At 43.9% G+C, this 18,783-nt stretch overlaps 1 protein-coding gene across 1 annotated transcript in view; it reads right to left on the bottom strand.

The window, feature by feature from the left end:
* Nucleotides 1–18,783, bottom strand: part of Frem2 (FRAS1 related extracellular matrix 2) — a 135,788-nt gene that overhangs the window by 56,184 nt on the left and 60,821 nt on the right. The window contains exons 4-6 of the mRNA XM_052180528.1: nt 16,387–16,617; nt 5,995–6,120; nt 3,936–4,187 (exon numbers count right to left, since the gene is read on the bottom strand). Of these exons, the coding sequence (XP_052036488.1) occupies nt 3,936–4,187; nt 5,995–6,120; nt 16,387–16,617 (609 nt within the window). The remainder of the gene's footprint in view (nt 1–3,935; nt 4,188–5,994; nt 6,121–16,386; nt 16,618–18,783) is intronic.

Genomic DNA, 18,783 nt, shown 5'->3' with positions numbered 1-18,783 from the left:
CCCACACCCAATTCTTTATTTTAAAATAGGATTTTAACTTAGGCATACTTAATGCAGAATATGTTTACCAAGTTATTACTTTAATTGATTTGGCACTTTCTTGCACAAACCGACTGGCATCCCTTAGTGGAATCTCACTCTAATATAAATACTTGTATTTAAGATGAAGAAAAATGGGGGGAAAGGAGACAAGCTGGCCTTTCAGCTTTGCACAAATGCAAACAAGTTCACAGCATGGCTACCCATGATTCATTTTTCTAGCATAAAACATTTTCTTCAGCATAAGTGTTCCTGGTTTTGATTCTAATGTCCTAAGTGGTTGGGCACTTGTGAACTGAGATTCACTTACCATAGGGCTAGTCCTACAGCTGGCTACTTTCTGTGTGGCCCAGCGGTTTTTCCAGTGTGGTCAAGGAAGACAGCCACTTTAGTGAAGCCCCCATGTGGGCTGTCACACAAAGGCAGACCATGGCTTCAGCTTCAACGTCCCTTTATGTACTCCGAAGGCTGACAGTAAAGTTAGTGGGGTATACCTAGTGTTGAACTAATGCGTTTTGTAAGGGCCAGTACTGCCATACTTAACCGTAACATGAGGAAGGACAGGATTCTGAGGATGCTGGTGGGGATCTGTAGGATGTCTGCATATTCTAAAGTCAGACGCATCAACAACATGTAACGGGTCAATTCTTCCAAATACCAGAAAGCTCGGCTGTTCTTAGCGGCACAACAGACTTTAGCCAGAGGTATTTGTGTAGCCCTATGCTCTGCTACTACAGCTAAACATCATCAACATGTTGGAGATGCTGGTGAGAGATACTTGGTCCTAGTGGAGATTCTCAGGTCTTTGCCCACCATCATTATCTTCATCTTCCACTTGTTAAACACAAAATGCTGTTCTATAATGTCACGGCTGGACAATCTTGTTGCAGAAGATTCTGAGCCCCCTGAGTTACAAAATCACAGGATTTAATTTCCTCATTAAGGAACAGTCAGCTACTTAACGCTGCCTCATTCGTTGCCCCCACAGACACGGGCGTGGCACTGTGGCATTTTACTCTTGTTGTTTGCTTGTCTGAATGTTTTCAAAACCTGGCACGCACAGTGTATACAGTATATCTCACCTGCTCATGACCCCCATGTGTTCCTTTTTTCCTGGCCTAGAACTGTGAGCTGCTCAGTAACCTATCTAAAGCATTTTCCTTCATATCAAACAATATATATATATATATATGTGTGTGTGTGTGTGTGTGCAATATATGCATGTTTTTGCTTTCCACTCAGCACCAAGCTAAGGCTCTATGTGGCAGAAGGAGAAGAAGAAGAAGAAGAAGAAGAAGAAGAAGAAGAAGAAGAAGAAGAAGAAGAAGAGGAGGAGGAGGAGGAGGAGGAGGAGGAGGAGGAGGAGGAGGAGGAGGAGGAGGAGGAGGAGGAGGAGGAGGAGGAGGAGGAGGAAGAGGAGGACGAGGAGGAGGAAGAGGAGGAAGACGAGGAGAAGGAGGAGGACAAGGACGACGACGAGGAGGAGGACGAGGAGGAGGAGGAGGAGACAGCATGAAGTCAAGCACTGTCTAGGAAAGAGCAAACATCCATGAGTGCATGGAAACTAGCTGATCTCGGGCTCTAAGTGCAGGCCTCAGGGTTTGAACATCAGTGTGATCAATCTTAAGAAGGAGTGAGATTCGATACATGAATCACTGCAGTGCTGAAATATCAGATCTCTTGAGTACCATTGGGGAAGTGCCTGCTACTGGACATCATCATTGAGTATCTCTGAAACCTATCAAGTAAATTGTTTAACATGTTGTGGGTTCTCGTTGAGCCGAATACCGTGTGAACATCTGAACTTGAACCCTGGTATGAGAATGAAACCTGGCATACCATGTTCTCTCTCTCTCTCTCTCTCTCTCTCTCTCTCTCTCTCTCTCTCTCTCTCTCTCTCTCTCTCAAGTAAGAGCCAGGGCTAATTCCTGTAGGTCAAAGGAATTTCACAACAGTTTCTCAAGACTGAAAATTAAGCACTCAAGTAGAAACTGGGCTTGTTATAATACAGGTGTTACTAAGACCTATCAAGAAAGGCAAAGGCTGCTCTGAATTAGGGTGATAATGCAGAAATGGAAGGAATAAGACAGGTAGAGAAAGCATTCTAGCAGATTAATCTGTAGTTTCAGACCTATTAATAGACAGTCCAGGGTTCACCTGTAACTCCAGAGCCTCAAACCCTTCAGCACCAAGGTTCACAATATTCTGCAAAATACTCTATGTGAGGACTCTGTCGATTTCTCTTCCCCTCACCCCAATAAGGTGTTTCCCAGGAAACAGTGCATGGGAGGTGCATACGTCTGCAGGCCTGATGCCACTTCCCGGTGTGACTAGCTGTATAAATATGAGCCAGTCACTTCTCATATCTGCATTTCCTCCACCCTGTCCATGGAACAGGGGGAAGGCTATCATTCCTGGTTCTTGTTAAGACTTGATGTGTAGCTTATATATGTGAACTTCCCCCTATATGTTATCTTTCCTATGTGCATTTCATAGAAGTTTGTACTGAAAGACTTTTGCAAAAACAGCAACAGTAACCTGGACTAAAGTAGGAATTAATTAGATTCTCCCATTTAAAACCAGACCCTTCTCCATCTAAACCATCTCCGGTAGGACAAGAAAAAGAGCTCTCTGAGTAGTAGATGGAAATTTAATGAAAGTTCTTAAGTTTATTCTGGACATTCAAAATACTGGGTCTCTAAGGGTGATTCGATTTGAAATAGAATTGCTTGATTTAAATGACCCAAGTTGAGTTCCCAGCACCTACACGGGCTGCCCATCTCTGCTCATATGCACCTGTAACTGCAGCTCCAGCACCACTTCACGCCTCCTTGGGGCCCTGCACTTAGGTGCTCCCCCACATGTATAATTAAAAAAATTAATAATAAATACAGAACACAGAACACTTTATTTATGGGAAGCACTCACTGGAAGAACTTTTTTTTTAATGCAGGGTGTCAGCTAAAGTTAAGAAGGAGAATTTTCTTTCATTCCCTCTTGTCACAAGTCACTCCTGAATTTATGATCAGTGCCTTTAAACCTTTCCAGCAGCAGAAAGGCATCCCCTTCCCCCCTCCCCCATAGCTCCCAGGGCAGGCAGAGGGTAGAACAAAGGCTTCACAGAGGGACTGTGGGGCACCTGACCGGCTTTATCTCATGCTTTCTTCTGCACCTTAATTATCAAAGACCTTTCCGGACAGATTGCTTTCAGTTTCCTGAGTTTTAAGATTACTTGGGCTTTTGACTCTTCTGCCGCTTCACCCCAACAGCAAGGCCCATCCATCTCTTTGATCCTCCATGAGGAAAATAGGAAGGAGACTGAAAATTGTTGATGGGACTGGAGGGCAGTGCTGTCTGTCTCTGGCCTTTGCTCCCATTACAAGGTCATTTGCATACCCCCTAACCCAGACCCCTGCTCTCTCTCTCCCTACAGGAAGTCATGAGCTGTTTCATGGTAACTTGGTTTCCCTGGGGAAGAGCGGTCTAGCATGTCAGCTTCTCTTGTGTTAAGCCTTAACTTTCCATACATTTGTTACCCATCCAGTGACTCACTGAACAGCCTTCCCTATGGGTTTCTATGAGAAGTAGATTCAAAAACTTGGATTAAAGTTAAAAAAGAAAGAAGGGAATCAATGAAGCTTATTAAAGGGACACTGATTCTTCACCATGGAAATTAACTATAACCACTCACTGGTAGGGTGACCTCCAGTCATTAGAAAACATTACACCAGGAAAGGGCAGTGATTGATGTAGTCAATGATTGATGAACTTTAGTCACTATAAAATCCAGCAGAGATTCAAGTACCCTCTAGTTCTATTTGACTTCCATTTTTGTTTTTCTGCATAGATAGTCATGCCTGGCATTGTTGTCCCAGGCTAAATAAATCAGAACTCACCATCATCCTTGTCTGTGAGGATGGTCACATTGGCTCCGGGAAACTTGTCACCGATCCTCCCGCCCATGGGCATGCTCAAAAGGACCTGGAAAGTCTCCTCTTCTTCGTACAAGGAGTCGTCAATCACCACCACACGACACATCTTCTCACGTTCATCCTTGTCAAAGCGGATCACACTGCTGTGGTCCTCAGGCCTGGAGATGTAGTCAGAGTAAGAGAGCACAGATGTCCGCACAGTGCTGGTGGCTGTCCCTAGGGGCCAAGAGAACCCAACAGACTTCAGTTTCTAAAACCTGTTGTTTTCATATTCAGTATACTGTTGGCAACTGTATACAGCTATACCCCAGAACCGAAGTGGCAACTACAGTGTATCCTTATATCACAGGTCTCCTTCAGAATCACAACTACAGTGTATCCTTATAGCACAGGTCTCCTTTAGAATCACAATTACATAGTATCCTTACAGCACAGGTCTCCTTCAGAATGACCTCACACACTGCAAATACTATCTTCCTAGTGTTTTCTCCTGCCTACATTCCAATACCACAGGGCAAAAATAGCATCTCCCACTATTCAAATGTTTCCTGTGTCCAGGCCAAGGCCACGTGCCTTCTGTCTTGCCTCAGTCCTTCTGTCCATTTGCTAGGTTTTAGGCTTTGGGGATGTGAGAACTTGAGAGGTAAGCGCACTAGTTCTGGCATTTGGGTGCAAGGCTGAGACTGAGTCTTTTATGAATCATTCTTTTGTTCAGCTTTTAAGATCACATACACATTAATAGGAATTTTCATAAACATCCAACATGACGACAACAACATAGGAAACTTTTTTCTTTTCCATTTTTTTTTCTTCTAGAAAATGGTTTGGTGCGTTAATGACTTTTGTATATTAACCTTCAATTTGTCTTATGCAAATTTGCCTTTCACAGGATGCTCACATACAAGCAACACAGTACTTTGAAATTTGTTTGTAAGGATGATAAACGAGTTTTACATTTTTAAACTACTCATTTACTGTCCTTTAAAGTTGAGAGCACTTTTAAAACTGGGTTTAAAGCTTATGGGAACCTGGGAGAACTTCAAGAAGATAGCTAAATCTGTGACACTCTCCAGAGTTCACCAGCGGAGCTCACAGGATGGATTAATTATCCTGGCCACTTTAGCACTGATCATGTCAAAAAGTACGTGCTCAGAGGAAATCCATTGCTCTCTAATGGAAGCTTGCATTGGTCTCACCCAGGCTTGCTTAACCATTAACATACGCTTTCTTATATTATTTAAAAAGACATGTTCCAGAAAATTTCAGAAAAATATAGTTCCACTTCCAATATAAAGTGACTTGTCTATAATTCCTCAATCTATTTTAAATCGGTAATGCTTTGTCTCTACTTCATTGCCTATATGGTCTTCTGTTTGATAAAGTTGTACAATCACATATAAAAGGTACAAAAGTATCGATTTTGGTTTTTGACTCAACCCGACACTTGATTTCTGCTTATGATCTCATAGAACCTGATACCTGGTCTTTTTTCCTAACATGTAACGGAGGAAGATTTTTAGAACACCGCTGTTACCAGTCAAATCAGCTTTAAATTAGTGTGTCCTCAAACACACATTACCTTGGCCCTTTCTTTCTCTTTTTGCCATGCTAAGGATCAAACGCACACAGCCTTTGGCACCTTAAGGAAGCCACTGAGCAGCACGCGAAGGTTGTGACATGCTGAGACAGCCCAGGCTGTCTGAGATTGCTAGCAGGCTGCATCACAGACCAGGCCACACCTCTAAACAACCGCTCCAGTGGGCCTCCGTGCCCTGCAGCCTTAAATTGGACTAAGTGGCCAATAGTTGAGGGAAGAAGCAGCAGCTTCCTGCCAGGCTGACTCCTAGAGGCCCCTAGAGATACAGCACGAAGCACAGCTGTTAAGGAATGCTTCAGAGTCTACAGAAAATCTGTACCAAAGCCCACCCTTCAGGCCACACCGGATGACGAGGCCGCTGGGCGAGCAGGCTGGAGGAGGCTGCTGGGCGCGCTGACACTTCACTTGTCTCAGCAATGGGCTTACCTTGCTGTGTGTAGCAGATCACCATCAGCTCCCGGCTGATGTCTCCACTCCTCCTGATGGGAATGAACAGCTCACCCACATCTTCTTCAACCGAGAATTCAGACTGGGGAATGAACACGGTTGATTCTAAAGGGAAGACAATTACAGTTGCTATCATTTTTAACTTTCGTTTTCTCCATTTTGGTCTGAATTTCTTATCTCAGAAGCTTAACAGTACTCTAGTAGTTTCTTTTTTTTTTTTTTTTTTTTTTTTTTTTTTTAGAATAACAGTGTCGAGGAAGGGCAGAGGAGGGAAGGAACGGGTATGCAGAACTCAGCATAGCTTGTATCTCCAGTCATCTCTAAATACCATCACACAAATGTCAATTGCCCTCTTTCCTCTTGGTAAAGGAAAGCATCTTCCCTGGTATAACCTGAGAAGTGGAAACGCCTGCTTTACAGGGCCTTGGGTTCGTAGGGTTGAGCCTAGCTCCCAAGCACAGTCAGGATGGGAACTTGGATCTACTCTATCCAAAGGGCTTCCTTCTGGATAATTTGTGATTAAAAATGTAACAATATATTGTTCAACTGTTTTCAAACAACAGTCTCTTTAGAGTTCCCAAGTGTCCTCATCAGCTACAACATCACCTCTGCAGTGTGTTTTTTTTCTTCCTTAGCAGGATAGCAATTACTTGTGACATAAAAGCTATGTTTAAATGACATTATAAGTCTCAATGATTCTTTTTTTTTCAACATAGATGAAAGGTACATTAAATAATACAAATGGCATAATTAAATTGTTAAGAATAGATCTACTGTATAAAACTTGCATGATTATTTAATTCAATAGTTTGACATTACAAGCCCAAAACAGATTCTGGTATTCTTCTGGAAATCTGCTACCCTGAAAGTCTTACTATCTTCACAGAAAACACATCCTGATTATCTTCGAAACAGTAAGCGCAATTCTTCTGTGGCTAAAAAAAAACTCCAGAATAGTGCATACAGTTAAGATGCACAGCCCACCCTGCCCTGTGGCTAAGGGCATGAGGGATGAGAGGCCCTGTGGAGGGCTCCCAGATGCGGAGGCTTCCGGGTGGGTCAGCCAAAGGGAAGAGCCTGCAGGAAAGGGCTTCTGGGACAAGAACCAGAAATGGTTCCGTGGTTAAGAGCACTTGCTGCTCTTGCAGAGAGACCAGGGTTTAATTTCAAACACCTGTGTACGGTGGTTCATAGCAGCCTGTAACTCCAGATCCAGGGATCTGATACCTCGCCTCCTTAAGCACATGCATGCACACATGCAAAGACATAGGTGCACATAAATGAACATTAAAGGAAAATTAAGAGCCAATGAGTTTTGGAGTTCATTTTTCCAACAACTCTCATCTCTCCAGAGGTATGTGCAGCTCCCTTCTACCTAGAGGTGGTGCAGGCACTGGCCCTCACTGCCCTGAGGGCATTTCACGCACTCAGGGTTTCAATCCTGCCTTGACCTTTGACCTTTGTAAAGCAATCATGAGATAAAGTGCTTTTCTAATGGCTAATTTTTCCAGTATCCTTTGTTTTCTTCCAAGGCTAGCTCTGATATATTTATTTTTGAATATTCCCATCTTATAATGAATTATTCATTTACTAAACACTGATTTCAACTTGCCAGGTACTACAGTGGGCCCCACTGATGCAGAAGTAAATGAAGCCCAAGCCCTTATGGGGTTTCCTTTCTACGGGGAGATGGGCAGTAGGACGATCATGATTAAATATGTAAGAAGGTATCTATGGCTGTCGGGGGAGTTTGGATAGAAAGAAAATCAAGTGTCTGGGGATGAGGATGCTTAGTCGGGCACAGTGCTTCAGAAAGTCACAGAAAAGTGTTCTTATAAAGTTGATCTGAGTTATACAGGCAGTCTCGAGCCTTTTAAGTGAAGAGCCTAGAATTCCAAACAAAGGGGTTACTGGTGGAAAGAGCCCAGGATCAGGCTGTGCTGAGGGCAGGCAGGAGCAGGCTGTGCTGAGGGCAGGCAGGAGCAGGCATGTCTCCAGAACATGGTGGGCGAGGAGGTCAGACATGAGGCTGAAGAGGGTATGGTGGGATGGGCGTGTGGCTCACACAGCCCCCTTCGGCTGCTGGGAAGGCTTCTGTTTTCACTGATTAGGATGTGGAGACAAAGAAATCCGACCCCCCCATAATGGGATGAGAAAGATCAAATGTTACAGCTCATTAGAGCAAGGAAGTAAGCTACCATGTTTTCCTTTTGTACAGTGCGCTGAATAATCGGTGCCTTGGGATTTCTATTGCTGTGATAATGACCCAAAGCACCTCAGGGAGGAAAGGGTCTATTTTAGCTTACACGTCTCAGGTCACACTTCATCACTGAGAGAACTCAGCACAGGAACCTCGAGGCAACAACTGAAGCAGAAGCCACAGCGGAGTGTTGCCCACTGGCTCACTGCCATGGCTTGCAACAGGACACAGCCCAGGACCACCTGACCAGGACTGGCACCACCCACAATTGGACTAGGCTCTCCCACTTCTATCATAAACCAAAAAGTGCACCCCAGGCTTGTCCATAGGCCAATCTGATGGAGGATATTTCCTTAGATGAGGTTAACCTCTTCCCAAATGACCCTGACTTGTGTTAAGTCAACCAAATACTAACCAGAATAGTTGGTCATCAATCTACCATTGACCGACATCCACAGCCCTTTGCCTCTGTTTAGATGGAATTGAAATCAGGCAAAGGAGTGGCAACAGGTAATGGTGGGGAAGAAAGGGAGATTCAGGAGTGCCCCGATGGGAGGCCGAAGTGTGGGGAAGCAACCAAGGAGGACATCCTAGGGCTGTGTGCATCAGGGTTCTTAGGCCTAGAATTAGAATTAGGGATAACTCTTAAGGAAGCTGTCAGCTCAGGTCCTGACCATCTTGGGTTTCTGCCATAGTTTAGCTTCCTGGTTACCACAGAGAGTGTGGGTCGCAGCTTTTAACATGTAGTCTAGTCCTGTTTGCCCACTCAGTGTCTCCAGGTAAATTCATTAGAAAGCACATGGGTGGCGATGCTGTACTCTGATGTGTTTTATGAACATACGTTTCATCGGCTGCATGCTCGGCAGGAAGTAGGAGGGTCTGAAATGAAGCCCCTGGTTTTAAGACTTTACAACCATCCAGCGAGGAGATCACAGAGCACAAGGACCGGGAGAAACAAGAGTTGATACAGCATGGATGTGAAAGGAATGTGTCACAAACAAAGACTCACAGAGTTTTCTGAAGGAGTGGGACGTGAGGCAACTTGAGGAACTCAGGAGGACTCAAAGGCATGGTCAGGCTTTGAGAGATAAAGATGCAAAAGTGGGGAACGCTAAATGGAGTTTCCCAGACTCTCAGATTTGGGAAGCCTGGAGTTACATTTTGGTTAGGCTAAACCTGAGATTGGAAAAGTCTAAATGGCCTTTGGGGTGATGAAGACAATGGACCAGGAGATAAGAAGACTGGAAGCTGGAGGCTGAGAAGGGCCAGGATGCATTGTGTGTGGTAAGAAAAAGGGAGGGAGCAACTGTTCCAAACATTGCTGAGGAATCCAGTAAGTGGAGAACTGAGACGGACTCTAGGGGAAGACGCTAGAATTTCATTATCCTCACCAGCACTTTATATAGAGTACCAGGCAGCAGCCTGAAGGAGTGGCAACTGCGGGAAGAGGGCGTGGCCCTCAGGGGCCCTCAGCAGCCCTGTTCCAGAGAGGATCCAAGTGGCAACTTGAGAAAACGGTCTTTGCAGATTGATTTTTTTTTTAAGACAAGTTTTCACCATGGTAAGAATTGTAGCTACAACTATCAAGTATGATTTTACCAAATACAAAATTTTAGCATCAGCATCATCCTGGTTTCGGTGCAAAACCACACAAGATGCCAGGGAGCTTTAAAATAGCCAGTGAATCTCAGGGACCCCTTTTCATGACCTCATGGAAATCCACCTGGGAGGCGTCACTGACTTAAAGTCTTCAGGCCACATCCTCTGTGGTCTTTATGTTATCAAAAGCTCACCACATGCTAATGCTTCTGTCCTCCAAATCCATATGTTGAACACAGTGGTGGAGGAGATGTGCCTTTGAGAAGAAGCAGATTTAGGGAAGGTCATGAGTGTGGGGGATCCATTTAGGATTGGCGTTCTTACAAGAGTAATGCAGCGCTCGCTCTTCACCTGAAGGCAAGGGTATGTGGGTGATACGCCGGGACACACCCAGCAAGGGAAGCTCTGTAGGCTTGGACATCAAGAACCAAGTATACCAGCCCAAACTTGATTTTTTTGTTTTGTGTTACAGAGTTTGGAGTCCAGGTCTCAACCATACTAAGCAACCAGCCCTGTACCTGGAGCTCAGATTCTTAATCCTCGGCAACTGTGAGCAACAGATAGATATTATTATCTGTTTTATGAAAGTTACCCAATCTAGGATATTTTGTTACAAAAGCCGGGAGCTGATTATGCCAGGGTTACTCACACAAAGCATTCATTCTATGCTGCAATCTGTCTTCACTGGTTTGGTTTTCAAGTATGTCCTGAGGGCAGTTGAACATTTAGAGTTTTAATTAAGCAGCTCCTCTAGGATTTAAACCTGGAGGGCTTAAGGTTTGGTTCCTTCTGCACCCTGTGACCTGTACACATTGGATTATACAAGTCAGGACTTCTCCCTCAGTGCCTGTGGGCTTGAACCATGAATAAAGAAGAAAGCTGGGTGTCCGGACTATGGCCCCAGACCTGGAATTCACTTCTACAATGATTGGACAGAGGGTAAATAGGACCATATCAAGTTCAGGTCTTCTGTTGACCTAACTTTTAACAGAAATATGTAATCAGTGCGAGAAACTATCAAAGGGTATCAGAAAGACAATGAATGATTTCTACGGTTGCCATTTGAGTTAATACGGCTTTTCAACTTCGAGTTACATATACAGTAGAAGTATATGTGCAGGCTGGCTCAGTGAAGTACAGCTTATTATAAGCGAAATGTCTAAGAACACCTCTCTTGCATCAGTCTTGAAATGCAGCTCGCTAACCCCCGACAGTCTTACTATTTGCCAACTGCTGTTCTAAACACTCCTCATGTATTGACTGGCTTTATCTTTGCAATACCTTCTGAGGTCAGAACTTCCGTGACTGGTATTTTAGCTGTCAAGATAAAGCACACACACAGAGGTCAAATAACCTGCTGCAGGTCAAGTAGGGGAAGGTGCTGACAACAGATCTGAACTCAAGACAAGACATCTCGGAGCCCACGGGCATAACCGTGGTTGCCCAGCATTCTCCCCAAAGGAAGCCATGTGGGGTGAGAAAGACATTGCTAACACATGAGTAAACGCTAACCTGATGTCAAGAAAAGGAGATTTCCATCACGGTAGAGAAAAGGCAGAGAGGGGGAAAGAACATCAAAAGAAAGCCCCAAGCCAGTGGAAAAGAAAGCCCTAGAGCCGTGGTTCTCAACCTGTTTGGAGTCAAACAACCCTTTCACAGAGGTTGCATATCAGATATCCTGTGGATCAGATGTTTACACTACTATTTGTAACTGTAGCAAAAGCACAGCTATGAAGTAGCAATGAAAATTATTTTATGGTTGGGGGTTACCACACTATGAGGGACTATATGAAAGGGTCAAAGCATCAGGAAGGTTGAGAACCACTGATCTAGAGGATTCCTTTAAAAAGTTGAAAATGTCCTATACATTTCCTTTTAGATACCATGACTAGCATACATTAGTAGAGACAGAGAACATACAAAGACATCCATCATTAGAGGGCCCATGTGAAATCCCACTCACTCAACAGGCTGAAACTCTCACAGTCCCTGCAGAGGAAGAAGTAGGGGCTATGTTGTGGGGTTAGTATGTTCTCAAGAAGTGAACAGAAGCCAGTAGAGAAAAAAAAATAACTGCAGGGCCATGCTCGTAAGCCCTAGAATGGTCCCTCTGTGTGTGTGTGTGTGTGTGTGTGTGTGTGGCAGGGCAGGGGGGGTTATACATGACAGAAAGATTAACACTCCTTACTTCTTGCTAGTTTCAGGCCTGCAGAGAAATAAGTAGAAAGTCTAGGGTTCCTGTGGCTCCTCACACCTTGACTCTCTGTTCAACTCTTTTTTTTCCAAATTAGATATATTCTTCGTTTACATTTCAAATGTCCCCTTTCCTGGTCCCCACCTCTGAAAATCTCATAACCCATCTTCCCTTCCCCTGTTTCCCAATCAACCCTCTCCGCTTCCTTGTCCTGATATTCCCCTACAATGCAGCATTGAGCCTTTCCAGGACCAAGGGCCTCTCCTCCCTTTGATGTCCAACAAGGACATCCTCTGCTGCCTATGCATCTGGAGCCATGGGTAACTTCATGTGTACTCTCTGGTTGATGTCTTAGTCCCTGGGAGCTCTGGGAGTACTGGGTGGCTCATATCGTTGGTCCTCCTATGGCACTGCAAACCCCTTTAGCTCCTTGGGTCCTTTCTCTAGCTCCCCCATTGGGGACCCTGTGCTCAGTTCAATGGATGACTGAGAGTGTCCCCCTCTGTATTTGTCATGCACTAGCAGAGCCTCCCAGGTGACAGCTATATCCGGCTCTGGTTAGCAAGTACTTGTGCTCCACTATGTTCATTGTAGCCCTATTTATAATAGCCAGAAGCTGGAAAGAACCCAGATGTCCCTCAGTGGAGGAATGGATACAGAAAATGTGGTATATTTACACAATGGAATACTACTCAGCTATTAAAAACAATGAATTCATGAAATTCTTAGGCAAATGGGTGGAACTGGAAAATATCATCCTGAGTGAGTTAACCCAATGATAAAAGAACATACATGGTACGCACTCACCGATAAGTGGATATTAGCTAAGACGTTTGGAATACCCAAGACACAACTGACATATCAAATGATGCTCAAGAAGAAGGGAGAACAATGTATGGATACTCTGGTCCTTCTTAGAAGGGGGAACGAAATTCCCACAGAAGGAGATACAGAGACAAAGTGTGGAGCAGAGTCTGAGGGAAGGACCATCCAGAGATTGCCTCACCTAGTGATCCATCCCATATACAGTTACAAAATCTCTGTTCAACCTTACAATCTCTCTTTCTGGCTGTGTTATTTTTCCACTTTTAGGAAATGTGAATGCTTTTTACTGTGAAAGACAAACCTGCAGAGAGTGAACGCACCTGGCATACATCAGCACGACTGTACCCCATACCAAGGCCTCTGCTTTGTAACTGCAGTTTTTATTTTTAAGTTTGACAATGCTGCAAGTGGGAGGTGGGGTGTGACTGTATTTCTCAGAAATAAAATTGTAGCCACAGTTGATAATGTCCACCCTGTCTTTTCTCTCCATTGTACTGTACAGATGAAAAAATTTACTCAAACCATGACAGGACAAATTATCTTCTACAAATCTGTCATAATAGATGAAGAGGAGGAGGACTTGGGGCTTGGATGGAAGCACTGGGTGTTCCCCGCCTTGAGAGAATGTGGTGTGTTTGAAAACAACCCAGAAGGCATTCCGGAAGTCTTCAGGCCACTGTGCTGTGGTGCTCTTAGACTGGCCAACAAGCGGACTCATGCAGAAGTATCTGAATGCTGCTGTTGATGCTTGAACTTTGGCGTTTCTCTTACGCTTTTGGTATTTTTTTTCTTCTAAAGCAAGCCAAATTAATGAGGAGCATTTTTAAAGGGAGTTTGGGAAAGAAGCAACTGAAAACAGTGAGCCCGTCTCACATGTGATGCGATACCAGTTCATATCAGGACAGCAGAAGGTCTTGGTAATCGCTATTGTCCATAACCCTGTATGGATGTTTTACTGGAGCATACATGTGTGTACCACATGCATGCAGGAGCCCTTGGGGGCCAGAAATGGGCATCGGATTCTCTGGATCTGAAATTACAAACAGTAGTGAGCCAGCATGTGGGTGCTGGGATTTGAACCCAGGTCCTCTGCAAGAGCTCACAGAAAGTACCCAACAGAAGGCTGGGTTGGTATTATAAATATCATTTTACTCTGCCTATAGAATACTTTATTTGGACTTTAGGGGAGAAGGTGAGATTTTTTAAATCTATGTTTGCACTGACTTCACATTAAATAAGGATATAGCATTGACCTTAAATTCCCCCCTCAGGTTTCCCTGTCTTCTGGAAATCAACAGGGATGAGCTGTGCTCAGAGTCCAGTCCATGATGATTCTCTCAGCGGAAGAGAGTTGCTGTCACTGGACGTAATTTCATAGGGGCCTCTCCTTCATACAGAAAGCATTCTACCATCTCGGTTAACACCACAGAAAATCAAACAAAACAGCTGCATGTGGCGGGCTTCTGCAGGGACTATGGGATGCCTATTAGACTTCTTACCCAGGGAAGAAGTTTGGTGTGTCATGGAGCGTAAATCCTTTCCCAGCTAGAATTTTCCATTTTAAAAAAGAGTAATGTTGTCAGGTAAACTCAAACAGAAAAGGGATAGAAATGATGAGTGAGGCTGGGGTCATGTGACCAAACAGCTGCCTTAATAGGGAAGGTTATTTATCATCACAGTTGGAATTATGCCCTTCCTTTCTTCTAGTTTTCCTCTTTGAACTACAGGCTTCAAGTCTCAAGGACGTTGAATTTTCTGATATGTTGAGTGAGCATGTGGCTCTATTACTCTAGAAGGTTACCACAGTAGAATGTTATTCTCCATTCTCTCCTCATAGCTTATTGATAAACACTGAAGTCCCCCTTCCAGCCTACATTTCCCTGCACCAAAATATGGATACTCTAGTCTAGAAGGTCCTTAGGACAGTTGAAGTGCCTCTGGAGGGTCCCTTCCCAGGGATAAGGCAGGGAGCAGCTGTCAGTACAGCTTGTAGATTTACTACAATTGTTTGGGCCATCCTCAAATTCCCAGGGAGTCCTGGAGCACCCTCACTGGTGTTTGCCACTCAAGGTCATTGCAACATGGCTGCCACAGGCACATGAGGGCTGGCCCTAGTCTTGAGGTGAAGATGGAGGGTCACTACATGGAAGCTACAGAGGGCCACAGATATGGGAAGGGTTTGTTGTTGTTGTTGTTTCGTTTTTTAAATCTATGTTTGCACTGGCTTCACATTAAATAAATAAGCAATGAAGGGTATGTGTTTGCAGGTGACTGTAGATGATAATGTATGTACTAAAAGGCACATCATGCAAAATCCTTGCCTAAATCACGACTATCCAATTAAAAACTATAGATGTCTATAGAGAATTATAATATTGTAGTTACAAATATGTGAGGTCAGGGTGTATGTATGCATAAGTTTGCATGCGTGCGCGCGCGCGCGTGCGTGTGTGTAGTGTATCCCCTCTGTTTTCAAATCCCATTGCTCAGATAACAGCACTGGTAGAGAGAAACCCTCTTACCTTATAATCAGGAATTCAAAAATAAGTTTAAAGTCCCTTAAGGTAAACGATGGCAATCTTACTAAATAGCAAATAAAATCTCACAAGCTAGCTTCTAGCTTAAACTTAATGGAGCAGATTAAATGTATTAGAGTTGTCATAGGCGTGTTTAAAAGAGTAAAGTGTTGTTATTGAAGTATATCCCCAAAGCTGCAGACTACAGGAGAGTTTAATTAGTTATCCACAGATAAAGCAGATGTGATTAATGTTAAATATTCTTTAATGAGCATTATAAATGTAAGCGAGCTTCATGTTTGGAGGTAGAGGAATCAGTTTAGCTCAGGATGCCGGAAGCCTCTGGCTCTCATCCGGCTTCTTTAATTACATTAAGTCTTTTAATGCAGGGATTTTAATGCATGCGAGTCCCCCCCCCCCATTTTACAAATTCTGCAGATTGTATCTTTTTGTAGACCATTTAAGAATTTTCCAGACTGACAAAATAAATCAGGCTGTCAGTTTAAGTGAAAGAAAGTCATGTCTGGCTTCTGACAGCATTTCAACTTTAAAAGTCTCAGTGAGGTTTGTGTAACTGCCAGGTCTAAAAAAGCCATTGACTCCCAGCCCCCAGCCCCCAGCCCCTCCTACTCAAATACACATCCAGACAGACCAGGATTGTAGTCAAGGGGTGGGAAAAGGTCAAGTCACAAGAACATTAATGTTCATTTTTTGCAGTGTCAGCAAGGACACCCATTACAAGGGAAGTAACCTAAGAGAAATTCACAACAGTAGCTCAGGGCACTTTACCACAGGAAGAGGTGGGTTGGGGACATGGGGCGGATCGTAATACAACAAAGGTAGAAATAATTTACTTGAGGTACAGCATCCCTTTATATCTCTTATGATTCCCTCTCTCCGCCAACACATCTGAGAATTCTAAAGAATCTAGAAGTTCTTTATATAGGAAGTCCAAACAGTGACCTTAACCTCCTCTATAAGAAAAATACTTTGCCATAAAAGCCCAGCAGCCATGACATAAGGGCAATCACTCTCACCGTCGCCTGGGTCGATGATCTCCACCGTAGTCACTGTGGGGAACTCCAGGACTGCCAGCACGGGCTCCGAGAGAACCACTTGGAAGGTCTCCGAGCGCTCGTGCTCCCCATCACTCAGGAGGCGCACTCTCCACGAGGCCCTGGTTTGTCCCGGATTGAACTGCACTTGTTTCTGAGCTTTACCCTTGAAGTCTCTGTCTTTTTCCGCCGTCCCATCCCTCGTGCTGATACCTGCGGAAACAATGTATCTCATTCCTTTGTGACTAACTGGGATCATTCGGTTTCTTTATTTTTGTCTCATTGCCCAGCATCCATGCTGTCCTGCCTTACTTGCTAAGTGTCTATGGGAGACTAAAACAAAACAAAACTGCCTTGGAGTGCTTCCATAAGATCACTTTGAGTACATGCGAATGCATCACGGGCTGTTAATATTAAGATGAGGATGAAAGCAAAAGTTTCATTAAAAAAATTTGTCTTACAGTCCTCAGAAAAACACCAGACAGACACATGCGTCTGCTTCAGGAGCAGGTAGATCATGGCTTATATAATGCTAAAGGATAAAGGGCCCATTACAAAAGCCACAACGCTGGGTCTCCTTGAGTTCTGTGGAGTTCCCATTTAGAGCTCTGTTCCTGGTGCACAGAGAGGGGTTGTCAACATTTCTTGGATCCATTACAATCATCCCAGCAAGACCAACAGAATCCTGCTAGTGGGCCTCTGCCAGCTGCTTGCTGCCTGTTTGGCTGCATTTCCTTCTATCAGCAAAACACTCTTTCCAGGAGATTCAAAGCACAGTTAAAGACAAACAGGAATTCATATCATACAGGGCATAAGCTCCAGTTTCAGCCATGTTTATCACAGAATAGCGAAGTCATCTACCTAATGAAACACAGGTTGCAATGCCAAATCCCGTTGTTGCTACTGAAAACATGCACAAGTGTTCACTTCGGTTATTAAATGAAGCGACTCTTCTGTCCTCTCTTACATGGAAAAAAATTAGTGCAGAGCTGAAGCAAATGCTCTCTGCCTGAGGAAATGGAATTTCATCCCTCTCAAACACCCAGCAGTAGGACAGAAACCAATTATTATGTTAACCACCCTCAGGTTTATGAGAGCTCTGGTGAGGTAGTTAGCAATGTGGGCCCTGGGACTTGAATATTTGGAAATGTCACTTTTTCTCTCTTTGCTTACCTGTAGGGTGGAAGATACAAGGGTATTTTTCTTGTGGGGTTAAGATCTGTAGGGTACTGGGGACTAGTCCCGGCACACGTAAGGACATTAACAACTTGTTAACAACCATTTTCAGTTTGTAGGGCAATGGCCTAATGGTGCCATGAATCAAGGTTTTGGGGGAGCTAGGGAATGAAGGGTTACAAGAAGAGAGAAAAACTGATGAACACTCAATGGACCTAATAAATGTTTGATAACTAGTAGCAATGGATCCATGCGATGCAAACACTATTGTTAAATACAAATGTACACTTAGTTTATTAGAGAATTGTAAGAATTCGGTATAAATCACAGAGACATCAGGATATCCAATTACTGCTGCAAAGAAATGGAAACAACTGAGATGATCAGGAAAAGGAATTGTAGTTCATAGATACAATGGAATTTCATTAGTCTGTGAGGACCAAAAGAATCGGGGCATTTATAGGTAATATGATGGACAGAACTGGAAATCACTACAGTGAGTGAGATATTCAAGACTCAGAAAAGCAGCAGATGGGTATTCTTTAAATGTGAAATCTATGTGTGTGTGTGTGTGTGCAATGTGTGTATATGTGTGAGCATGTGCAATGTGTGTATATGTGTGAGCGTGTGCATGTATGAATTTGTATGTGTAGTATGTGTGTGTGTGTGTGTGTGTGTGTGTGTGTGTGTATATGCAGGTATATGTGATTGTGAGTGGACATGTGTGTGCCTGTATGTATGTGTGTGAGTATGTGTGCAGGTATGTGTGTATGCAATGGATGTGTCAATGTACGTGTGTGCAGCTGTGTGTACAATATGTGTGTATGTGTATGTATGCATGTTTAGGTAATTGTGAGTATATGTATGTATGAGTATGCATGTATGTATGTGTGTATGTGTGTGTGCAGGTGGATGTGCATGGATGTGTCAGTGTGTGTGTGTGTGTGTGTGTGTGTGTGTGTGTAAGTATAAAGGACAGTGAGAGAAGAGAAAAGGAAGAGATCTTAAGGGCAGTGGAGGAAATGAAAGTAATAGAAGCTACGTTACATTGGGGGGTTGGGAGAAGGCAGTTGTGGAAGAGGATGCGCAAGACCAAAGCAAATGCCATAGCAAATCCCATATGCAAACGTTATATGTTGGCATTAATGCCAGTGCTTCGAATGTGTGGGCTGCACCTGGTGGTTGTGGGGCTGGCAGGAGCAG

This window comes from Apodemus sylvaticus, chromosome 4 (assembly GCF_947179515.1).
Source record: "Apodemus sylvaticus chromosome 4, mApoSyl1.1, whole genome shotgun sequence".
Lineage (NCBI taxonomy): Eukaryota > Metazoa > Chordata > Mammalia > Rodentia > Muridae > Apodemus > Apodemus sylvaticus.
This window is presented reverse-complemented; position numbering and strand designations above follow the sequence as displayed.